The sequence below is a fragment of the Bos mutus genome, chromosome 4 (assembly GCF_027580195.1).
Source record: "Bos mutus isolate GX-2022 chromosome 4, NWIPB_WYAK_1.1, whole genome shotgun sequence".
NCBI lineage: Eukaryota > Metazoa > Chordata > Mammalia > Artiodactyla > Bovidae > Bos > Bos mutus.
The window spans coordinates 111,108,407-111,134,567 of record NC_091620.1 but is presented as its reverse complement, the minus strand read 5'-3'; the positions used below and the strand labels follow the sequence as shown (position 1 = coordinate 111,134,567).

At 46.3% G+C, this 26,161-nt stretch overlaps 1 protein-coding gene across 1 annotated transcript in view; it reads right to left on the bottom strand.

Annotated features, from left to right (window-relative positions):
* Nucleotides 1-26,161, bottom strand: part of ABCA13 (ATP binding cassette subfamily A member 13) — a 351,879-nt gene that overhangs the window by 185,912 nt on the left and 139,806 nt on the right. Inside the window, exons 36-38 of the mRNA XM_070368866.1 lie at nucleotides 24,356-24,513; nucleotides 22,908-23,138; nucleotides 7,640-7,730 (exon numbers count right to left, since the gene is read on the bottom strand). Coding sequence (XP_070224967.1) covers nucleotides 7,640-7,730; nucleotides 22,908-23,138; nucleotides 24,356-24,513 — 480 coding nt within the window. The remainder of the gene's footprint in view (nucleotides 1-7,639; nucleotides 7,731-22,907; nucleotides 23,139-24,355; nucleotides 24,514-26,161) is intronic.

Here is a 26,161-nt window from a genome sequence, read left to right as displayed (position 1 = left end):
AGCACTGTTTATAATAGCCAGGACATGGAAGCAACCTAGATGTCCATCAGCAGATGAATGGATAAGAAAGCTGTGGTACATATACACAATGGAGTATTACTCAGCCATTAAAAAGAATACATTTGAATCAGTTCTAATGAGGTGGATGACACTGGAGCCTATTATACAGAGTGAAGTAAGCCAGAAAGAAAAACACCAATATAGTATACTAACGCATATATATGGAATTTAGAAAGATGGTAACAATAACCCTGTATACGAGACAGCAAAAGAGACACTGATGTATAGAACAGTCTTTTGGACTCTGTGGGAGAGGGAGAGGGTGGGATGATTTGGGAGAATGGTATTGAAATATGTATAATATCATATATGAAATGAGTCACCAGTCCAGATTCAATGCACGATACTGGATGCTTGGGGCTGGTGCACTGGGATGACCCAGAGGGATGGTATGGGGGAGGAGGAGGAGGAGGGTTCAGGATGGGGAACACGTGTATGCCTGTGGCGGATTCATTTCGATATATGGCAGAACCAATACAATACTGTAAAGTTTAAAAATAAAATAAAATTTAAAAAATACAAAAATAAAAACTCCAAACAAACAAAAGCCCAGGACCAAATGACTTCACACATAAATTCTATCAAGCGTTTAGAGAAGAGCTAACACCTATCATTTTAAACAATTCCAAAAAGTTGCAGAGGGAGGAACACTCCACATTCTATAAGACCACCATCACTCTGATAGCAAAATCAGACAAAGACAACACAAAAGAAGAAAATTACAGGCCAATACCACTGATGGACACAGACGCAAAATCCTTAACAAAATACAAGCAAACCAAATCCAACAACACATTAAAAGGATCATACACCATGATTAAGTGAGATTTATCCCAGGGATACAAGGATTTTTCAACACCTGCAAATCAGTATGATATACCACACTAACAAACTGAAGAATAAAACCACATGATCATCTCAATAGTTGCATAAAAAGTTTTTGACAAAATTAAATACCCATTTATGATTTTTAAAAAATCTCTCCAGAAAGTAAAGCCTAAAGGGAACCTCAGTTCAGTTCAGCCACTCAGTCATGTCAGACTCTTTGCAACCCCATGAACTGCAGCATGCCAGGCCTCCCTGTCCATCAACAACTCCCGGAGTTTACCCAACCTCATGTCCATCAAGTCAGTGATGCCATCCAACCATCTCATCCTCTGTCGTCCCCTTCTCTTCCTTCCCTCAATCTTTCCCAGCATCAGGGTCTTTTCAAATGAGTCAGCTCTTCACATCAGGTCGCCAAAGTAATGGAGTTTCAGCTTCAGCATCAGTCCTTCCAAAGAACACCCAGGACTGATCTCCTTTAGAATGGACTGGTTGGATCTCCTTGCAGTCCAAGGGACTCTCAAGAGTCTTCTCTAACACCACAGTTCAAAAGCATCAATTCTTCGGTGCTCAGCTTTCTTTATACTCTCACATCCATACATGACCACTGGAAAAACCATAGCCTTGACTAGACGGAACTTTTTCAGTAAAGTAATGTCTCTGCTTTTGAATACGCTATCTAGGTTGTTCATAATTTTCCTTCCAAGGAGTAAGTGTCTTTTAATTTCATGGCTGCAATCACCATCTGCAGTGATTTTGGATCCCAAAAAAATAAAGTCTGACACTGTTTCCACTGTTTCCCCATCTATTTGCCATGAAGTAATGGGATCAGATGCCATGATCTTCGTTTTCTGAATGTTGAGCTTTAAGCCAACTTTTTCACTCTCCTCTTTCATTTTCATCAACAAGCTTTTTAGTTCTTCTTCACTTTCTCCCATAAGGGTGGTGTCATCTGCATATCTGAGGTTATTGATATTTCTCCAGCAATCTTAATTCCAGCTTGTGCTTCTTCCAGCCCAGCGTTTCTCCTGATGTACTCTGCATATAAGTTAAATAAGCAGGGTGACAGTATACTGCCTTGATGGACTCCTTTTCCTATTTGGAACCAATCTGTTGTTCCATGTCCAGTTCTAACTGTTGCTTCCTGACCTGCATACAAATTTCTCAAGAGGCAGTTCAGGTGGTCTGGTATTCCCATCTCTTTCAGAATTTTCCACAGTTTATTGTGATCCACACAGTCAAAGGCTTTGGCATAGTCAATAAAGCAGACATAGATGTTTTTCTGGAACTCTCTTGCTTTTTCCATGATCCAGCAGATGTTGGCAATTTGATCTCTGGGTCCTCTGCCTTTTCTAAAACCAGCTTGAACATCTGGAAGTTCACGGTTCATGTAATGCTGAAGCCTGGCTTGGAGAATTTTGAGCATTACTTTACTAGCTCTGTGAGATGAGTGCAATTGTATGGTAGTTTGAACATTCTTTGGCGTTGCCTTTCTTTGGGATTGGAATGAAAACCGACCTTTTCCAGTCCTGTGGCCACTGCTTAGTTTTCCAAATTTGCTGGCATATTGAGTGCAGCACTTTCACAGCTTCATCTTTCAGGATGTGAAACAGCTCAACTGGAATTCCATCACCTCCACTAGCTTTGTTCGTAGTGATGCTTTCTAAGGCCCACTTGACTTCACATTCCAGGATGTCTGGCTCTAGGTCAATGATCACACCATCATGATTATCTGGGTCATGAAGATCTTTTTTGTACAGTTCTTCTGTATATTCTTGCCACCTCTTCTTAATATCTTCTGCTTCTGTTAGGTCCATGCCATTTCTGTCCTTTATCCAACCTTTACATGAAATGTTCCCTTGGTATCTCTAATTTTCTTGAAGAGATCTCTAGTCTCTCCCATTCTGTTGTTTTCCTCTGTTTTTTGCATTGATCACTGAGGAAGGCTTTCTTATCTCTCCTTGATATTCTTTGGAACTCTGCATTCAGATGCTTATATCTTTCCTTTTCTCATTTGCTTTTTGCTTCTCTTCTTTTCACAGCTATTTGTAAGGCCTCCTCAGACAGCCATTTTGCTTTTTTGCATTTCTTTTCCATAGGGATGGTCTTGATCCCTGTCTCCTGTACAATGTCACAAACTTCCATCCATAGTTCATCAGGCACTATATCAGATCTAGTCACTTAAATCTATTTCTCACTTCCACTGTATAATCATAAGGGATTTGATTTAGGTCATACCTGAATGGTCTAGTGGTTTTCCCTACTTTCTTCAATTTAAGTCTGAATTTGGCAATAAGGAGTTCATGATCTGAGCCACAGTCAGCTCCTGGTCTTGTTTTTGCTGACTGTATAGAGCTTCTCCATCTTTGGCTGCAAAGAATATAATCAATCTGATTTTGGTGTTGACCATCTGGTGATGTCCATGTGTAGAGCCTTCTCTTGTGTTGTTGGAAGAGGGTGTTTGCTATGAGCAGTGTGTTCTCTTGGCAAAACTCGATTAGCCTTTGCCCTGCTTCATTCTGTATTCCAAGTCCAAATTTGCCTGTTACCCCAGGTGTTTCTTGACTTCCTACTTTTGCATTCCAGTCCCCTATAATGAAAAGGACATCTTTTGGGGGTGTTAGTTCTAAAAGGTCTTGTAGGTCTTCACAGAACCGTTCATCTTCAGCTTCTTCGGAGTTACTGGTTGGGGTATAGACTTGGATTACTATGATATTGAATGGTTTGCCTTGGAAATAAACAGAGATCATTCTGTCCTTTTTGAGACTGCATCCAAGTACTGCATTTCGGACTCTTTTGTTGACCATGAGGGAACTTACCTCAACATAATAAAGGCCATATATGACAAACTCAGAGCAAACATTATTCTCAATGGTGAAAAACTGAATTTCTTCTAAGATTAGGAACAAGACAAGGATGTCCACTCTCACCTCTATTATTCAATACAGTTTTGGAATTCCTTGCCATAGCAATCAGTGAACAAAAGGGAAAAAAAGGAATTCAAATTCCAATCCAAATTGGAAAAGAAGTAAAACTGTCACTGTCTCCAAATGACATAATACTATAGATAGAAAATCCTAGGGATACTACCAGAAAACTACTAGAGTTAATCAATGAATCTGGTGATGTTTCAGGATACAAAGTTAATACACAGAATTTTGCTGCATTTTGATGCTAAAAACAAAAATTCAGAAACGGAACTCAAGGAAGCAATCCCCATTACCATTATCTCAAAAAGAATTAAATACCTATGAATAAACTTACCTAAGGAGCAAAAGACTTGTATTTGAAAACTATAAGGTACTGATGAAAGAAATCAAAGATAACACAAACAAATGGAAAGATATATGATGTTCTTGGATTGGAATAATGAATATTATCAAAATGCCTATACTAACCAACACAATTTACAGATTCAGTACAATCCCTATCAAACTACCAATGGCATTTTTCATAAAGCTAAAACAAAAAATCTTAAAAATCTGTATGGAGACATAAAAGATGCTGAACAGCCAAAGCAATCTTGACAAAGATAAACAGAATTGGAGGAACCGGGCTCCCTGACTTCAAACTATACTATAAAGCTGCAGTCATCAACACAGTATGGCCCAGGCACAAAAACAGAAATACAGATGAATGGAATAGGTCAGCAAACCGAGAAATAAACCCACATGCCTACGGTCACATATCTATGACCAAGAAGGCAAGACTATACAATGGAGGAAAGACAATATCTTCAATAAATCGTATCGGGAAAACATGTAAAAAATGAAAGCAGCACATTTTTTAACACCATTCACAAAAATAAACTCAAAATGGATACTATAAAACTCTTAGAGGAAACATAGGCAGAACACACTTTGACACAAATTGCAGCAATATTTTTTCCAAGGCATCTCCTAGAATAATGGAAATAAAAACAAAAATAATCAGTGGGACCTAATTAATCTTAAAAGCTTTTCCACAGCAAAGAAAACCATAAGAGAAGCAAAAAAACAACCATAGAATGGGAGAAAATATTTGCAAAAGATGTGAGTGACAAGGGATTAGTCCCCCAAATTTATAAACAGCTCATGCAACTCAATATCAAAAAAAACAATCCAATCAAAAAAATGGGCAGATCTAAGAAGACATTTCTCCAAAGGAAGACATACAAATAGCCAAGAGTACATGAAAAGATGCTGCTGCTTCTGCTGCTAAGTCACTTCAGTCGTGTCCGACTCTGTGTGACCCCATGGACTGCAGCCCACCAGGCTCCCCCATCCCTGGGATTCTCCAGGCAAGAACACTGGAGTGGGTTGCTATTTCCTTCTCCAATTCATGAAAGATGCTAAATATCATTAATTATTGGAGAAATATAAATCGAAACTACAATGAGGTATCACCTCACAGTAAAAAGAAAGGCCATCATCAAAAAAAAAAAAATCTACAAATAATAAATACTGTAGAGACTGTGTTGAAAAGGGAACCCTCTTACACTGCTGATGGGAATGTAAACTGGTGCAGATGCTATGGAGAAGAGTACAGTGGTTCCTTTTAAAACTAAAAACAGAGCTACCATACGATCCACCAATCCCACTTCTGAGCATATTTTGAACAAAACTATAGCTCAAAAAGATACATACACCCCTGTGTTCACCGCAGCCCTATTCACAATAGCCAAGGCATGGAAACAACCTAAATGTCCACTGACAGATGAATGGTCAAGAAGATGTGGCATTTACACACAATGGAATATTACTCAACCACTAAAAAGAATGAAATAATGCCATTTGCATCAACACGGATGGACCTAGAGATTATTATACTGAGTGAAGTCAGCTTAAACTTCTTTAGACAGTCTGAAACCTGAACTTTACAGATGCCACCGAGGAGGCTCAAGAGGAAGTGAGGTACCTGTTGCTGGAAACTGGAGGAAGATCATACTCCGGCAGGTCCTCACATGGTTAACCAGTGATCTCACTCCTAGATGCACGCCCAGGAGAGAACGTACGTCCACAGATAACTCATACACAGATGCTCATGGCAGCAGCTTCGTAATAGCCCCAAATTAGAAGCAACCCGAAAGATCATTAGCTGGTGAAAGAGCAAACCAATTTTGGTGCACCTGGACAATGAACATGGTCTGGCCACCAAAGGATGAAGCACTGACAGACCAGCACGTGATCACTGGGAAACATCAGGCCGAGTAAAGGACGCCAGACACAGACACCCACGTGCCGTGGGCTCCACTTGTACGAATGTCCAGAGCAGACAGGCACGCAGACACAGACAGCAGAGTACAGCTGACCTATGACTGGAGCACACGGGGCTTAGGGGAGGTGACAGGTAACCTGAGGAGAGTTTACCTGTGGTAGTGCAACTTGCTCCGAACTTGAGGGGGGCAAGGGATACACAACTCTGAATAAACCACAAACTGCTGAACTGTGTTAAATGGACAAACTGTGTGGCGTGTAAAATTATTATCTCAATAGAGCTGTTAGAATAAGATACACCCGACATCATTAATCATTAGGGAAAAGCAAATTAAAACCACAATGAGAGATCCCTACAAACCAATTACGATGCCTAAAATAGATAATTTTTAAGCCTGACAGTACCAAGAGCTGAAAAGGAAGCAGGGCCGATGGAAACTCATACACTGCTTGTGAGAATGCAGTCTACCAAACATCTGTCGTCAACATCCGGAAGCACTTAGTTCTGGTCACTTATTTGCCCTCTATGTGCCTGGAGTCTCTGAGGAAGCCTCTGAGGTCTGTCCTCCTCCAGGCCTCTTCAGCCCAGCTCTGTCCTCCTTTCTGGGTCACTGCCCACAGGTCGGGTAGGAACTGGCTTCACTGAGGCCTAGTCACACACCAGGGTTCTGCTCCATGGCTGACGCCTGTGCATGGAGATCTGCACATGAAACTTAAGAACACACTTCAGTCCCAAGAGGACAGAGGCTCCAGGGAGCAAGACTCACATTTGGATTTTTCTGCATGTAAACCCGTCCTGGCCAAGTCCCTGCACATAAGGTGCCCATCGAGAATGATATTGGACTGGCTTGTTCGTGAGGCAGGAAAACAAAATGGACTGATTCTGTTACCCTCATTTTCTACACTAAGACATTGCTTCTATGATAAATTAAGTTCTGAAGAAATGTAAAGCTGTCCCACAAACACACAGATGTTTGATTCAAGTCAAAGAAAAACACTAAGCTTTCTGCCTCCATTCAATTACACCCCTCACTGTGCTTAATCTCTTCCTCTCCAACTTTTTTTTAATTTATTTATTTTAATGGGAAGACAATTACTTTACAATATTGTGAAGGATTTTGCCATAGATCAATACGAATCAGCCACAGGCATACACGTGAACCCTCTCTCCTGAACCCCCCTCCCACCTCCCTCCCCAGCTCATCCTTCCAGGTTATCACAGACACCGGCTTCTGGTGCCCTGCATCATACATCAAGCTTGCACTGACTGTCGATTTTACGTATGGTAACACATGTTCCAATGCTATTCTCTCAAATCATCCCGCCCTCTCCTTCTCCCATTGAGTCCAAAAGTCTGTTCTTTACATCTGCGTCACCATTGCTGCCCTGAACATAGGACTGTTGGTACCAGATACCATATATACACGTTAATATACAGTATTGGTCTTTCTCTTCCTGACTTACTTTGTTAAAACAAGGTGGCGGTAAGGGTGGGGGCCTCACCTCACACACCCCCACCCCCTCACCCAGTGGAAATGCAAAGAAGTCCCCTGACTTACGGTGACCAGGACCAGGCTCTGGGGGTGCCGACTCCAAGCTCAGGGCAGTATCAGGTTGCTTCTTGGAATCTTGCAAAAGATGCAGAAACACCTTTTTGAAAATGGAAAAGAGCTTCACGTTATTTTATGTTCCCTTCCACATTGTACCTCTTCTGCCTCAATTACCCAACTGGGTCATTATGACAATATTCACCAAACAGCCACCATATTTTACTTGGTCGTTCAGTTAAGGGACAGAACTCTAAGGCCACCTGGTCCTGCCCACAGGACACAAAGGTGAGTAAAACCAGTCTGAACCTCAGGGCACCTCGGTCCTGGCCAAGCCGCCAGGAAGGAATGGGCAGAGCGTGGTGGGGCCGATCACACAGAGCATCCAATTCAACTGTGGTTTGTGAAGCACTGTCCAGCATCTGAGAAACTCAGGAAGAATCAGGCCACAAACTCGTGAGCCGCACCGCGGATTCAGAGTGGGTGGGCCCACGTGTGACAATCCCCACCACAGAGTCTTCTCCACAGGCTCTGGGACCTCTTAATACCTAAACAGGTTTGTCCTATAAACTGGCTTGAAGTCAGTAATTGGTTAGTGCTGGACGCCGACGCGCTGCCTCACTGTTCAGACCGAAGGGCTGTGGCTGTCATCAAAGTCCATGAACGATAAATGCTGCAGAGGGTATGGAGAAAAGGGAACCCTCCTACACTGTTGGTAGGAATGTAGAGCATTCTCTATGAAGAAGAGTATGGAGGTTCCTTACAAAACTAAAAATAGAGCTACCACATGACCCAGCAATCCCATTCCTAGGCACGTAGCTGGAGAAAAACATAATTTGAAAAGATACATGTTCACTGCAACACTTTACAGTAGCCAGGTCATGGAAGCAACCTAAATGTCCATCAGCAGAGGAATGGATAAGGACAATGTGGTACATATATACAATGGAATATTACTCAGCCATAATAAAGAAAGAAATAATGCCATTTGCAGCAACATGGATGGACACAGAGATGATCATACTAAGTGAAGAAAGGCAGAAAAAAAGAAAGACATCATAAAAATTGCTCATACATTCTATCTAAAATATGAGACAGATGACCTTATTTACAAAAGAGAAACAGACTCACAGACATAGGAAACAGAGCTACGGTTACCCAACAGGGAAGGAGGGAGGGATAAACTAGGAGTTTGGAATGAACTTACATACACACTACTATAAAAGAACCAGATAACCAACAGAGATCTACCGTATAGCACAGGGAACTATACTGAATATCTTGTAATAACCTATAAGGGAAAAGGATCTGGAAAAGAATATATACATATTCACATGAACACACATATATATGTATTATATGGGCTTCCCTGGCAGCTCAGCTGGTAAAGAATCTGCCTGCAATGTAGGAGACCCTGGTTTGATTCACGGGTCAGGAAGATCCCCTGGAGAAGGATCCAATATTCCAGTATTCATGAATACTCCAATATTCATGGGTTTCCCTGGTGGCTCAGACAGTAAAGAATCCGCCTGCAATGCAAGAGACTTCGGTTGGATCCCTGTGTTGGGAAGATCCCCTGGAGGAGGGCATGGCAACCCACTCCAGTATTTTTGCCTGGAGAATCCCTGTGGACAGAAGAGCCTGGTGGGCTGCAGTCCATGGGGTTGCTAAGAGTCAGACATGACTAAGCAACTAGGCACAGCACAGCACATATATATACATACACATATATATATACATATATGTATGTGTGTGTATACACACACACACACACAGCTTCCTGGTGGCTCAAACAGTAAAGAATTTGCCTGCAATGCAGGAGACCCAGGTTCAATCCCTGGATTGGGAAGATCCCCTGGAGAAGGGAATGACTACCCACTCCAGTATTCTTGCCCAGAGAATCCCTTGAACAAGGGAACCTGGTGGGTTACAGTCCGTAGGATCACAAAGAGTAGGACACAACTGAGTGACTACTACTATACATACACACAACTGAATCACTTTCTGTACACCTAACACTACCACAACACTGAATATCAACTATATTTCCATAAAAAAAATTTTTAATCCAAGGACTAGGCCCAAAATCAGTACGAGCGAGGTGCAAAAGCATGCGCCTGGAGACAGGGAGATGCGAGGACAGGAGTCTGTGGGTGACTGCTCAGGGGAGGGGACAGGCCACGTGCAGAGGAGAGAGGGTGTCCCTGATGAGAACCCTCGAAGGGTGCGAGGAGAGGCAATGTGGAGAGGGCAGAGGCGCTGGGCTCTGAGGCAGGGGCTCCACGCCCAGCAAAGGTCTGGTCAGCCTTGCGCCACAGACAGAGGACTCACACATCCCGAGACCAGAGTGACAGTAACTCAGTGCATAACGGCCACAGACCCGGGAGCAGGCAGTGGGTTTCCTCACTCATTGCTCAGCCACAGTCCACTCAGCCTCTCCTGGGGACCATCACTGAGCCAGGCATTGCCCAGTGCTGCCCTTCCCCTGGTGGCATCACCACACACATGCCCCCTCGCTGCTGCCCATTGCTGCAAAGCCCTGGGGTCCTGACCTCGGCCCCGCTGCAGCCTCCCCACCAGGTGGGCTCCCACTGTGACTTCAAGTCACCCCCTCTCTGGACTCTGAACTCTGCAAACAGCATTTCCATTCTGACTGAGTTTATTTCGGGGAATGAGCACAGAAATATTGACTGACTCTTGGCATTCCTGGGAGCCCGTGGCCCCTAGGAGAAGATGGGGAGAGGCTGCCAGGGGAGAAGCAGCTGGCAAGGGGGAGAGACCTGCCTTCTCAGTACATATGATGAATTATTTTGGGCAGAATCCTGTTGAGAGGAGTCTGAGTCCTCCGAATTAGTGATGAGCCATGAGCTGTCATTACTTTCGATCTGATGAGGTTGCTTTTATTAGTAAGATAACCTCTTGCTGATTCCCAGTAAGACCCCAAGGAAAAGCTGCAGACCTCACAATTACTACAAGTGGGAACAATAGCTTAATAATAAGAGAATAGCAACGCTGTGCCATGTGTCACCTTCACTGCCTCATCTCATTAACGGTATTAATAATAAGACACAAAAAATAGAATTGTTGCAAAAAGTGAATGTGTTTGCATGTAAAGCTGGGAAGACAATGCTAGCCAAATGAGAAGCTCGTGATATCTGAGCCCAAGAGTGATGGGAGGAGGAATAATGACAGCTGGACGCCTGCAAAGTGTCACATCACTTAATTATTAAGTTGACCCAATGAGATCGGCATGGTCATCCCCGTAAGAAGAGAGCGCCGAGGCCCAGTGAAACCAGCATTCACCTGATGCGTTTACCAAGAATGAAATTAGAAACAGGAGAAATAGTGCAACTCAAGATTCATTCACTGAGCAAAGGCTTCCTTTGTACCTCATTTTAATGGGAATTTTCACTGGGTTTTGAAATGTAATTGTGAATTATGCAAAACATACCTTGAAAACAAAGGAGGGAGTCTTGATAATCATCTTCATCTGCTCTTCTAACAGTTTCCCTCTCTTTCTCCTTTCCTAGCAAGGCAGTGTGTGTGTGTGCATGTGTACCTGTGTACTTGGGACGAGGAAACAAAATAAAGGCAGAGGCCCTGCTCTCAGAAGCTCACAGACCACCGGACAGATCCGTACAACACAGAACTTGTGTCGTAAGGACTAGTCTCAGCAGCCTGGGGCGATAATGTACAGCAGGGTGACTACAGGTAACAATAGTGTGTTGTATATTTGAAAGTAGCTGAGAGAATAATTTTTTTAATTTCTCATAACAAAAAAAAACACAATTATGTAAGGCGATGGATATAACTAAATTTATAATGGTGATCATTTCCGAATATATACATAAATCATAATGTTGTGCTCTTTAAACTGATACAATGTTATATGTCGATAAAACTGAGAAGAAAGAAATAACCAAATTAAATATCAGGGACACTAAACAGTGTGAAAACAACTGACAATTTAACAAAACTATGGATTTAAGAACAAAGCCTATGGCACCTCTAAAGGAACAGAAGGTCGGGTGTTGGGGAGCCTTCATTCGGGGATTTGTGTTTTGGTAATTGAGAAGAGCTGCAGGATCCAACTTCCATAATGGTCCCAGGTCACCTCAATGTCAACTGGGCCATCAATCCTCAGACCGCAGGGCCGAGCCTGTGCCCTCATCAAGCACGGTTAGACCCCAAACTTGACCTGCACTGAAAATGCCAGCTTGATGGACTGCATCCTGAGACAGCCAGTGCAAGACACCTTCTGCCTGGATGCTGCAGAAATTCACAAAACTGACCAGCCTCTGTAAGACAATGGTAGCATCACTGCAGGAAGAACGTGAGCAGAGGAAGAACTGCCTAACTTTGGCCAATGTAGCGTAAGCTGCGTCTTTCAGCTTCCCCAAAGAGATTTTTTTTTTTTAAACGATGGAAGATAAAATCATGGAGATGGTTTAAATGATAAAGAATAAGACAGTCACTGGCCAAGCCTCTCCAGGCATGGGATTCTGGGCAGGGCTCTCTGCTGCCAGGTCACACCGTGCACACAGAAGGACTTCTGTTATTTCAAAGAACTTGATGAATTCCCAATTGCTGATATAACAAATTGTCACAAACATGGGGCTTATGACAGTGCACATCTACCACCTTATACTCCTGAAGGTCAGAAATCTAAAATGGACCCAAGGACTAAGATCAGGATGTTGCAGAGCTGGGTTCCCTCTGCAGGGGCTGAGGAAGGAGGCCCTCTGCTGCCTTTTTCAGCTCCTAGTGGCCTGTTTCTTTGGCTCGAAGCCCCTTCCTCTGTCTTCAAAGCTCATCGCTGCGATCTCTGCTTCCACAAAGGCATCACCTGCTCCAGGGTTCCAGGGATATGCCGGCTCTGGAGGTTCCGAGTGGTTCTCAGTATATATCGAGAGCTGGAGTGAGTGCAGAGCCTGAGACTCCACCAGGAAGGGATCAGAGGGAGCAGCCCCCTCCTGACCATGATGGCATCCAGCAGCCAGGCTCCTGGGAGAGACAATGACTCTAGCTCCTGGGAATTACAATAGGATCTGGAGCTCAAAGATGGGGGGACATGTTAGAAGACACAGGTCAGCCCAGTGGGGTCCACTGGCTAAATCCGATATGAATTCCAAGTGAATAATTATCACAGTGAACTGTAGCTCACTGAACAAAATAGGAAGCCATGCGTCACTATGGACATCAACAGACAGGGTGAAGATACAGTGCTTCCTCATGTTAATGTCAATTTAAAAATGTAGACTCCACACTGGGGTTAGGAAATTGTCCCCTTGGCAGATGTCTCAGCCACAAGGAACATGGAGAAGGGCTAAAACCAGTGGGAAAGAGACACGTGTACCCCGATGTTCATCGCAGCACTGTTTATAATAGCCAGGACATGGAAGCAACCTAGATGTCCATCAGCAGATGAATGGATAAGAAAGCTGTGGTACATGTATACAGTAATACTCAGCCATTAAAAAGAATACATTTGAATCAGTTCTAATGAGGTGGATGAAACTGGAGCCTATTATACAGAGTGAAGTAAGCCAGAAAGAAAAACACCAATACAGTATACTAACGCATATATGTGGAATTTAGAAAGATGCTAACAATAACCCTGTGTACGAGACAGCAAAAGAGACACTGATGTATAGAACAGTCTTTTGGACTCTGTGGGAGAGGGAGAGGGTGGGATGATTTGGGAGAATGGCATTGAAACATGTATAATATCATATATGAAACGAGTCGCCAGTCCAGGTTCGATGCACAATACTGGATGCTTGGGGCTGGTGCACTGGGACGACCCAGAGGGATGGTACGGGGAGGGAGGAGGGAGGAGGGTTCAGGATGGGGAACACGTGTATACCTGTGGCGGATTCATGTTGATATCTGGCAAAACCAATACAATATTGTAAAGTTAAAAATAAAAGAAAGAAAGAAAGAATGGGAATTTGAAGAATCTCAAAGCATATCCTTACAAAATAAGCAATAATGATGGAAAAAGGAAACAGCTTCCAGGGGAAATGCCTGGCAGACACTGCCTGACCTGGACGATCAACGTTCTGGTCACAGTGTGATGGATGGACCTCCAGCACCAGGCAGTGGGGAGCAAAGAGACAAGGCGGGCCTCCTGTGACTCTCCAGCCAGAAGGTGAACAGGAGGAACCCACAGCACCGCAAAGTGAGGGCTCCATCATCTGCAGGAACATCCAGATCACTAAGTCAAGGGAACAGGGATTCTTCCTGCTTGATGGCTGCTGCCGAGATGGGCAGTGAGCTGAGCAAGACTCGTGTTGATGAATCAGATCCTTTTGCTCTTAAGGGCAAGAGTGGGATGACTGAAACACGATGGGCGAAGAATGCCTGGGGGTTCTTTGTTCTTGAAAGTTGTTCTCAAAGAGTAAAAGTAAATAACTAGAACATGAATGTCAGGTCCTTATTCCCACTCTGGACTTGATTTTTTCCATCCTCTTAATGCTGTGTAAGATGAAGGCATCCAAGCTCAGGCACCAGAGGGAATGACACTCAGGATCCTCTTGACAGAGAGACAACGGAAACCCTCCTAGAGGAACTCTGCAGGCTCGGTGGAAAGAAACTGCCCATCTCACACGGCCAGTCTGACTTCCTAAAATACTAAAAACTTCAGGTATATTAAAACTGCCCTAGGACACTAATCTGGAGAAGGAAATGGCAACCCACTCCAGTATTCTTGCCTGGAGAATCCCAGGGACGGGGGAGCCTGGTGGGCTGCCGTCTATGGGGTCGTACAGAGTCGGATACGACTGAAGCGACTTAGCAGCAGCAGCAGCAGCAGGACACTAATCATGGAGGGACACGCTGTTGGGAGGGAGGGGGGTGCAGCAGTGTAGAGGATGTATGGGAAACCTTGGTACCTTCTGCTCCACTGCTGTGAACCTAAAACGGCTCCAAAAATTAGTCTGTTCAACACCATGCTACTCATATTCACCCTATGTGCATTACGTCAGCAGATTCTGTCTTAGCCTTAGAGACGTCTGTAAACAGACTTTATCTGCAGGTTGGGGGCTCCCACTCTCCTGGCCCACAGCCCCACACAGTAAACACTATCCCTTGCACTGGAGTTGATGTTCAGTCGCTCAGTGGTGTCTGACTCTTTATGACCCCATGAACTGCAGCATTCCAGGCTTCCTTGTCCATCACCAACCCCTCCCGGAGCTTGCTCAAACTCTTGCCCATTGAGTTTCTGATGTCATATCATCTCATCCTCTGTTGTTCCCTTCTCCTCCTGCCTTCAATCTTTCCCAGCATCAGGGTCTTTTCTAATGAGTTGGCTCTTCGCATCAGGTGGCCAAGGTATTGGAGCTTCAGCTTCAGCATCAGTCCTTCCAATGAGTATTCAGGCTTGATTTCCTTTAGAATTGACTGGTTTGATCTCCTTACAGTCCAAGGGCCTCTCAAGAGTCTTCTCCAGCACCACTATTTGAAAGCATCGATAGAGGGGTGGGTATGTAATTGCCAAAATAAAGACAGTGACGACCACAATCAAATTCCACATCCCAGTCTCACTGGCCTGGGGCCTGTTTCGGGACCGTGACTTACAAGGACATGATCGCAGCTCAAGTGAAGCCTGGGCTCCAGCTGCAGAGCCAGGCGTGCCGCTGGCAGCCCCTCCCCACCCACTAGGAAGTCGTCAGGCAGAATGCAGACAAACAAAAGAAAACGTCCTGGGTGCAGTCATAGCCCCACTAACCGTAATCGATCACAGACTCAGGACGCAAAGTCAATACTCACCAAGTGTAAAGACACAAAATTGGTGGAGATGGGTATTTTATAGACAATACCAAACAAAAGAATTTTTTTAAGGGGCTTAATCTTTTTTCCATTTTTAAAGCTTTCTCAAATAGATCCAAATATACTATAAAATTATATTTCATTAAATCTCCTATCTGAGATATATAAAATGTTGGCTGCCCCTAACAACAGATACCTTCTTTTTTAGTATCTGTGTGTGTGTGAGAGAGAGAAGAGAGATGAGACTGTATCAATCAATATTTATTTAGTACCTATTACACACAAAGCGTGTACTAAACGTAGCAGGTGGAAATTACTGCAAGAAACTGGAGGAGCAGATGAGACTTTCAAAGTAATTGAGTAGTTGGTTCTGTGACTCCTCATTGGGCTTGTTTGGGGATGATTAACAGGATGTGATCCACACAGTCAAAGGCTTTGGCATAGGCAATAAAGCAGAAATAGATGTTTTTCTGGAACTCTCTTGCTTTTTCAATGATCCAACAGATGTTGGCAATTTGATCTCTGGTTCCTCGGCCTTTTCTAAAACCAGCTTGAACATCTGGAAGTTCTTGAGAAATCTATATGCAGGTCAGGAAGCAACAGTTAGAACTGGACATGGAACAACAGACTGGTTCCAAATAGGAAAAGGAGTACATCAAGGCTGTATACTGTCACCCTGCTTATTTAACTTATATGCAGAGTACATCATGAGAAACGCTGGGCTGGAAGAAGCACAAGCTGGAGTCAAGATTGCTGGGAGAAATATCAATAACCTTGCCCATGCACAGAGGAGCCTGGGAGGCTGCAGTCCATGGGGTCGCTAAGAGTTGGACACGACCGAGCGATTTCACTTTTACTTTTCACTTTCATGCATTGGAGAAGGAAATGGTAACCCACTCCAGTGTTCTTGCCTGGAGAATCCCAGGGACGGGGGAGCCTGGTGGGCTGCCATCTATGGGGTCGCACAGAGTCGGACACGACTGAAGCAACTTAGCAGCAGCAGCAGATATGCAGATGACACCACCCTCATGGCAGAAAGTGAAGAGGAACTAAAAAGCCTCATGATGAAAGTGAAAGAGGAGAGTGAAAAAGTTGGCTTAAAGCTCAACATTCAGAAAACTAAGATCATGGCATCTGGTCCCATCGCTTCAAGGGAAATAGATGGGGAAACAGTGGAAACAGTGTCAGACTTTATTTTTGGGGGCTCCCAAATCACTGCAGATGGTGACTGCAGCCATGAAATTAAAAAACGCTTACTCCTTGGAAGGAAACTGATGACCAACCTAGATAGCACATTTCAAAAGCAGAGACATTACTTTACCAACAAAGGTCCATCTAGTCAAGGCTATGGTTTTTCCAGTGGTCATGTATGGATGTGAGAGTTGGACTGTGAAGAAAGCTGAGCACTGAAGAATTGATGCTTTTGAACTGTGGTGTTGGAGAAGACTCTTGAGAGTCCCTTGGACTACAAGGAGATCCAGCCAGTCCATTCTGAAGGAGATCAGCCCTGGGATTTCTTTGGAAGGAATGATGCTAAAGCTGAAACTCCAGTACTTTGGCCACCTCATGTGAAGAGTTGACTCATTGGAAAAGACTCTGATGCTGGGAGGGATTGGGGGCAGGAGGAGAAGGGGATGACAGAGGATGAGATGGCTGGATGGCATCACCAACTCGATGGACGTGAGTTTGCATGAACTCCGGGAGTGGGTGATGGACAGGGAGGCCTGGCGTGCTGCAATTCATGGGGTCGCAAAGAGTCGGACACAACTGAGCGACTGAACTGAACTGAACTGAACAGGATGTGAGGTGTGGGGAGGGGACCCTAGAAGAGAAAAGGCAGTTTACAGGGAGGAGAGGTTTTTGGCGGAATGACTCCTTCGAGAAGCAGTGAGAACGGAGCCTTCTGTGTGTCCAGTTCGGTGGAGGTCCCATGATCCTCTGCAATTGCCACAGTGCTTAAGAGTGCATTTTACTGCATGCAATTTAAATAATATATTTTTTAAAAAAGAGAGTAAAGAGAAGGAGGATTTTAAAATGCCTGAAAGGAACCATATTCAATATCTTTTGATAAACTATAATGGAAAATAATCTGAGATAGACAGATAGATAGATATAACTGAATGACTTTTGTTGTACACCAGAAACTAACTAACACAACATTTTACATCAACTATAGCTCAACAAAATCAAAGAAGTGTTCAAAAAGAACATGTATGGGTAAAGTAAAAATATTTTGGAGAAGAAAGGCAGATACTAAACAGAAAGGAATATTTAAGGAATACAGCATAAAAACCATTTTTAGAAGTCATGCTATGATGGAACACTGATCATGACATTAAAAATATAAAGAAACCTTTAATTTCAGAATAAATCACTGCACGGGTACTCTGGACACAGCAGCAGAAAAAGTAATACTGGTAAGTCTTCACCTTTGTGTGTTTCCTTGTTATTTGTAACCTGTACTCAGTATTATTATATTACTCGATCCAGACGAAAACTGCGTGTGAAAGTTAGGGAAGATTTGTCTCCTTTAGGAATGAGAAACGTGGAGTTCCAGCCTAGGATGGAAGACCGGCTTCCCCTGACAGCAAGACCCGCTCACTCCCCGGACCTCACACTCCCTCCTCCCCAGTGGGACAGGGGACGACTCGGGGACTCGGGGAAGGGGTTACCAGGGGAAAAAACGCTGGGCTTACAAACAGGTGCATGATTACAGTTCTGAAGGTTCCTAACTTTGTCCCAGAAATCACACTTCTGACTCTAAGGCGAGGACAGCAGAACGCCCCCCACACCCTGTTCACCGAGCTCTGCATCATCTTATTGACAGTATGGAAACACTGCACACGATTTAAGTGCCCTACAGGGCAGAAGTGAGAAACTGCATCGTGGAACTGCTTGATGCTAGAAATTATGTAGCCATAAAGATAACGGTTATGGGGGAAATGGATACTGCTTGAGATAAATAGCGTTAATTGGGTAACTCCTGATTCTTTTATATACACACACACATATATAAATGCAATGAGATTTCAAACCTAATTTAGAATTCTGGGCAAGGGAATTCCCTCAGCATCCAGTGGTTAGGAATCTGAACTTCCACTGAAGGGAGCACAGGTTCAGTCCCCGCTGGGGAATTAAGGTCCCATGTGCCCTTTGGCCAAAAATAAATAAATAAATGCAAATTATATAAAGGAAAATAGAAATAAATTAAATTCTGGGCAGGTTCCTAACAAGCTGAAGGTCTCCACGGAGAAGAGAGGAAAGAGATGGGGGTGAGCTGGGTGTAGTCAGAAATCAGGGAGAAGCCACGAGAGGGGGACCCAGGGGAGGCTGAGAGAGGAGGCTGGCAGGTGAAAGAGCCCAGCAGGAGAAGGGACACTCCCATGAGATGGGGTGGAGGCCCCAAGGATGCCCCATCCAGGGAGAGTGGCCCCAGGCTGCAGTCTCCCACGCAGGCCCCAGTCACACTGAACCACACCAGGCCTACGCTGGGGTCCCCTCCGTCAGCCCAGCTCCCTGCTCCTCAGTGGAGGCACAGAGCGCAGGGGGCAGACGTGCCCATAGCCTGAAGGCAGGACCACAACCCGTGGGCTCTACGTCCAGTGCCTGGGCTGGGCCTCCCTGAATTCTGTCAAAACCTCGAGGGCCATCCCACGAGGCAGCCAGACCAGGGCTTCCTGAGGCAGGTCATCATCGCCCAGGCATGAAGGGAGCATACAGAAACCTCCACTTCTACCCCGAGATGAACCCTGTCAGCAGATAAGAATCCCTAGCATTTAAGGCATCACTACACATGTTCTAGGTCAGCCATGTAGCCATGGTCAACAGTTTGACAGAGGCCACCTCACTGTTTCCTCTGCTTCAGCAGGCCACAGCTTGCTGTTGCACTTCAAGTCAATTTTCCATCAATTTGTCTAGCTTTTACCGAAATAAGGGGCCTCCCAGGTAGTACTAGTTGTAAAGAACTGCTGCCAATGCAGGTAGACGTTAAGAGACCCAGATTCAATCCCTGGGTCGGGAAGATCCCCTGGAGGAGGACATGGCAACCCATTCCAGTGTTCTTGCCTGGAAAATCTCACGCAGAGGAGCCTGGCGGGCTACAGTCCCTGGGGCCACAAAGAGTCAGACAGGACTGAAGCAACTCAGCATGCAATAAGAATAACGCTTATGAAGGAGACAACTGGCTTAAAAAGACCTGGCAGATGATAGTGATACAAACAAACAGGTAAACAGCAGGGCTGCCATCTCTCCTCCAGAAGCTTCCTTGCTGTGGGCAGGGCTGGAACATGCAGCCACAACCATCATTTGAAAGAAAAGAAGGAAGCGATTAGGGAAAAAGAAAGAGAGGAGAGAGGGAAGGAAAGGAAGGAGGAATGAAGGGAAGAAGGGAGGGAAGGAAGGAGAGAGGGGGAAGGGAGGGAGTTACTAAGAATACTGAAGGATCTGATTTACATAAAGCATAGTTCTCAGTAAGCCTCTTCTTGGATGTTCATGCTGCCTCGAGACAGTACTGACTGGTTCCATGAAGCGTACTGATTAATGAAACATTTAAAAGCTGAGCATCTGCCCAGAACTTAAAGACCCTCCTCACCACGTTCCCTGGGATGCTTAAAGCCATAAAATAGGCCGATCCCTCCCCACCACCTCCCTCCACCTCGCAACAAGCATCACAGGATTCCTGAGGTTCCCTGTTTCCCGGGCAGCAGAGGAAGATGCCACTAACACGAAGGAACACTTGCTCTAGCTATGGCTTTAGCCGTAAATAAGTGAGCACACACGTGAGAAGGGTGAACACTCGTTACTGGTGAGTGTGTTTGGTCCAAAAGGCTGAGCCATGCCCCCTCAGGCCCGGCAGCCCTAGCTAGTCCAGCGAGCGCAGGACATGTGTCCATCTGTCCACACCAGGCAACATACCCTAGGAAACATCCAGCGACAAGATGACTCCAGAGAGACAGTGCGTAACACGTCTGCGCGTGACTGGCAAACCCCTCTTCTAACAATTTGAAAAAAACTCGTCTTCTTTTTCAGGTGACCTAGGCTGGCAAAACAACACCCAAAGGCACCTCCTCTCCATCTGCAGAGAAGCTGTGATTCACACCACACAGAGGCTCCTAACTGTACAGATCACGAGCTTGCTAGTAACTAGTGACTAGGTTCCTGGATGACTCAGACTGGTCATCCAGACTTCAGAGGACAGTGCCAGTGGTGTGTGGCATAACCACAGTCCAGACCCATCGGGGCTCCAAGCAGCTGCCCGGGCCATCCACCCAGGTCAAAGGAGAACCCCAACCCCGCTGACTCAGGCATCGTGGGAGAGGGTCTGGGAAATGCCCCGTCTGCTATATCCACACAGGCAGGTCGGATGACAGCCAAAGGCCCTGGGCAAGAGGTGCCTTTTCCTGGAGCATACACGCAATTTAATTCCACTGTTACCCCAAAGCCGCAGCAACAGTCTCACATTCCAAGGCAAGAAGGACCTTTACTGCTTTGCCTGGTTCATTCCAGGCATTTAACTATTACGGGTAATTCCTGGAATAATTATTCCATTTCAAAGACCACAAAACTGAGGCTCAGGAGTTGAATGACTCATCCGAGGCCGCAGGTACTGGAGGGGGAAAGGTGTGGGCTGAGACTCACCACCTCCATGGTGACAGGCTGTCCCCACAAGCCGGACACCCCGCCACTCAGCAAACACTCATCAGGATGTGAGGGCGATCTGGCTGCGACATCCGTCACTCCGCTGATCGCCAGGGTGACTCGGTTGACCTGGCTGCCTAGGGGTCTTTGCCCTTCCTCCCTCACCACTCCATGGGTATCCCTTCTGAAGCTGCGAGCTCAGGTGAAGAGGACGACCATCCCTGATAGAGAAGGATCAGGCTTCGGTCAAGGGTGTACAAGCAGCTGTGCTCCCTTACTAGAACCTCCAAGCAAGCTCTCAAGGCAATGCTGATCAGCAGCCACTGGGCCAAGCGTGCACCAGCGCAGCAGAGTGCAGCTGGGCACAGAAGACCCTCAGCATCCTAGGCGCAAGATGGCAAGTCAGAGGGGGTTGTGGAGAGGACCATAGTGGGGCAGGCAGAGAAGGTGCACAGAGCTTCCAGGACCGTGGGATCAGAGCTGCCTCTCAATGGGGAAAGCATCCGTGTCTCAGCTGGAAGGACGACAGAGGGAAAGCCGGCCCTGACAAAGAGGGTTCAGGACTCCAAGCTCTGGCTGAGGAAGCAGCTCATATCCACCCTTCCTGGTTGTGAATCAGGCTATCCCCTGTTGTCCTATAGGCCTCAGCTGCTCTTTTAACAAGAACAAGAGGACAGCTGATGGTCCATGGAAGCCAGAGCATCCCCCCAATGGTGACCCATTCAACATGACCCACTCTCAGAAAACCTAGGTCCAAGAGCAGCACTATCATTTATAAGCCCTGCAATCCAGGGTAAAATTAGCCTATCAGAGCCTCAACCTTAGAACAGGAATAATAAGTTACAGAGTTAGGAAGGGAAAATCAAATACATTCTATGCGTAAAAGCTGCTTGTAGCACTGCAAATCTTTTACTGCTTTCCAATCTTTTATGACCACTTATTCGCAGCAGCAATTCAACAGAAAAGTTGCAGTGGCCGCTGTCACCTGGAGTCACACTGATTTACACACAAGTGGCTGCCTTAACTACTGCATCACTAACCCAACCAGGGATGTGCCTTCAGCCCCCAAATCCCTTCCAAAACCCAACCAGAAGTTCAGCCTTTGACATTCTAGAAGCCTCAGTATTTTAATTCTCGTGGCCACTGAAAGTCCCAGGTGTTACTCTATTACTATTCTCGGGTAATACAGAGAAGGTGGCCCAAGGTTCTTTCCAGACGTTTTTAACCTTCAGCACTTGACTTTCATCTGAAATCTGCAGTGCTTTGTAAAACTCAGATCTGGCTCACAATCAACCTCAAGGCCCTCACACACAGCTTGCCATTGGATTGTCTACACAAAATAGCAACTTCCTCCTGGAGGAAAAGCCTGCCTCTGGCTCCTTGGAGCATTCATGAAGAAACCACACCCATACTCTGAGGGGCAGGCACCAGCATGATTTCCCTTGGAGGAGGGGGAATGGGAGGGGAGCAGAGTGGAAGGAGCATCGTTCCCATGGGTGAGCTTCTGCCTATCTTTTCCCAGGGTGGGGCTGGGACTTCTGAGCAGAACCAGGTCCAGAGAGAAAAGAGGACGCTTCCAGGTGAGCAAATAGGACCAGCCAGCCTCCCGCTGCTGAAACTGTCTGGAGAACTAGTGCTTCTGGATTAAAGAAATCAAAGTTCTCAAATATAAAAATGCTATCCCCCTTAAAGAACCAGTCACCTATCGAGTGCATTAAATTCATATAAATGCCATGCCTGCCACGAATCAGAGCTGGGAAGTTAATGAAAATGCACAGGGTGCCCAGCACGTCCTTCCCTGCTGTCTCTCCCACGCACAGCGGCAAAGCACAGACCAGAAAAGCCTGCTCGAGTATCTCTTATCAGCAGGTACCTCTTCTAAGGTGGTGTCTGAGAGCCCGTAGCCTGTCAGGCACAGCTTGTGGAGGTTCTGGTCGAGGGCCTGGAAGAGCCCTCTGAAGCAGGCTCTGTCTGCACCCTCAGGGATCACGTAGCTCAGCTCGCCCTGGCTGCTGCCTTGAAGAGATGCTTGCGGGAGGTAGGTCTGGATCAGAGACGTGGCACAAGCTGTGTCCTTCGGGTCATCAGCCTCTGGAACAGAAGGCTACCCCCCAATAAAGCAGGGGAACAGTAAGGAAAGCAAACCCAAACATACTAAATTTACATTAACTGGTTTCACCTCTACCCCTAAGCAAATTGTTTTGAAATTTCATCCAAGCAGCAAAATCAAGAAACAGCATTTCCAGGATGCATTGCACCTTTTCCTTTTTAAATTTAAATCTAGTGGGAAAGCTGGCCAGGCAAGATGTAACACTAATTGGTCCCCAGGTACATGAGACAGGCCCCCAGGAGGTCTATGCTTACGGACACCCTCGCTGCCTACGGAGAATCCTGAAAGCCACTCCAGCCCAGCAACTGGACCACAGGATATGGGGCTGAGCCTTTCTAAAAGGGAGACAAGGACCCCCACCCATGGAGGAACGCCCCCTCCCCCAGGACAGTAAGACACTCCCCCTGAATAGAGAGGAAGATAGAATAGAGAGGAAGATAAGATAGAGAGGAAATAAGAACCTGGACTCAGGGCCACCAAGGGTCAGACCATCAAGACTCAGGGGCGGGGCGGGGGTAGGGGGCAACTTAGAGACCTCAGCCCTGAATCCCAGCCCCAGAGCAATTCCGGCCCGCCCCCAGCTGACACAGGGCAATGAGGATGTCTCTCATTGAGAACTCTGACTTCACCCTTTCTATGGTATAGCTTTAGCCTCTTAACCAAGCATCAGGGTCAGAAAGTTACCTGGGAACAGGTGGGGCCATGGTGGTGCCCAGCCAGCCTCTCAGGCCAACCCTGTTTCCCATCAGGGGCCCTGAATCCCACCTGACTCCTCCTGGCAGACAGAAAGCGTCTGTGAGGCCCCACTCATTGCTGTAAAACTTATTTTAGCATCAGGGCCTCTGTACACAAAGGTTTCCACTTAACTACCCCCTCCTTTCCCAGCCTCATCCCAGGCCCTCCCACCTCCCTGCCTCCCAACTCCGCGCCCACCAGTGACCATGCTCTGTTTATCACTCTCTCGGCCACACTGTTTCCTCCCCAAAGACTGAGACCCCCAAGGACCCTGTGCAGAAAGCACGCCCCCTATTTTGTCACCTCCCCCAAGATCCACAGCCAGCAAGGCCCTGCCTGGATTTGGGATGAAGATCTGCTGAATGACTTGACTGCAACGTGGAAATGCTGTAACTGAGGAACAGTTTCGATTTGTCTCCTCCATTCCCCCAACCGAGGAGAGCCACGTCTCCCTGTGTCCGCTACCAGGGTCTCACCTGCCTGCTGAGCGTCAGGCGGAACCCCTGGGCATGGGCCTGGGTCAGGCTGGCAGGGGGCCCAGAACAGCGGAGCCGCCCCCGCTGCAGCACAGCCACGTGGTCACTCAGTGCCTCAGCCTCATCCAGGTGGTGAGTGGTGAAGATGATCGTCCGACCTGCAACCCAGAAAAAGGGGCATCAGATCCGCACGGCACACCAGGGGTTCATCCCCTCCCTCCAGTGGAGGAGCTGGGGCAGGGGGTTGGTGGTGTCAAGAGCATCACAGGGTTTTAAGTCAGTTGAGATCACCCCCCAAATCAGAGCCCCGGAAACACCTTGGGGTTAGGACGTGGCTTCTGCAAACCCACCATCACCAGGCGTGACACTAAGGGGCAAGTCAGGGTGTCCCCGGGTCCAGTCGCCCCATGTGTGAGCCCCGAGACAGATCACTGAGTGGATGTAGAAGAGAAATTCACAAAGAGACAGCTGAACGGGACATCCTTCTCTGTCCTCTGATCCTTGACCCTCCACCCTCAACCTCACTACCACCTCTGCCGGATGCTGGGAGAAGCTCTGTCCTATGGAAGCACTGCTGCTGCTGCGTGAGAACATCAGTAAGCACTGTGAAGGGCAGGGTAGCATCCAAGGGGCCAGTCGACGCCCTTGTCAAGTGATGTGACCACGAGTCATGGGGGGCACCACACTTACCTCCTCCTGGGAAGAGCTCACAGCAGCCAAGGCCACAGAGAGAGCATTCTGGGCACTGGGCAGGGGGCGAGGGAGGGGTGGGCATGAGCCAGGGCCTCCCCAGGAAGAAAGAGGGCATGTGGCCACTTTTTGCAGAAACAAATGATCAGCTTATATGTATCCTTTATGAATTCTCACATCTGGTCACATTTTCCAGCCTTTTCTGGGGGAGGAAAGGGCCCAAACTGACCTCAGGGGGCCCGAGGCCAGAGAGCCTGGAAGGCATTTTCATAAATTTCATGTCAGTTACATGAAGGGACACTCTCTGAACTTTTACTTTCTATTGGCTTGGCCAAGAAGTTTTTTGGGGATGTGACAGAAAACTCTGAACAAACTTTTTAGCCAACTCAATACATTCCCCCACAGGCCTATATCAAGCCCAATTCTACCTATTCTGGTTTACTGAATAAACACACTGATTGATTCTTATCTCAAAAGCAAATTTTCCAAGAGCAAAAACTGAACATGATTTTAACTCTGCGTGCCTGTGTGCTAGGTCGCTCCAGTCATGTCTGAGTCTTTGCAACCCTATGGACTGTAGACTGCCAGGCTCCACTGTCCATGGGATTCTTCAGGCAAGAATACTGGAGTGGGTTGCTAGGTCTTCCTCCAAGGGATCTTTCCAACCTGGGGATTGAACCTGCATCTCTTATGTCTCCTGCATTGGCAAGTGGGTTCTTTACCACTAGCGCCACCTGGGAAGCCCAATTTTAACTCTATCTGAGTTTATATTTTTAAATAGCAGAGAAAGATAGAAAGACCAGGATTCTCAATTCATCTTTTAAAAACTACATCAAAAGGAAACCATGATATGTAGACCCTAGAGTGACGAGGAGCAGGGGGCATGGTGGCTACTTTCACCACGTGGTGTACGTGTGCTCAGTCACGTCTGGCTCTTTACCACCACATGGTCAGTAGCCCGCCGGGCTCTTCTGTCCATGGAATTCTCCAGGCAAGAATACTGGACTGGGCTGCCATTTCCTTCTCCAGTTTACCTAAAAGGTATGTGCCTATTCTATTGTTCACCAGCGATGTGTCCCAAAGGCCGAAGCCAAATCCCCTCACAACACAAGTTCC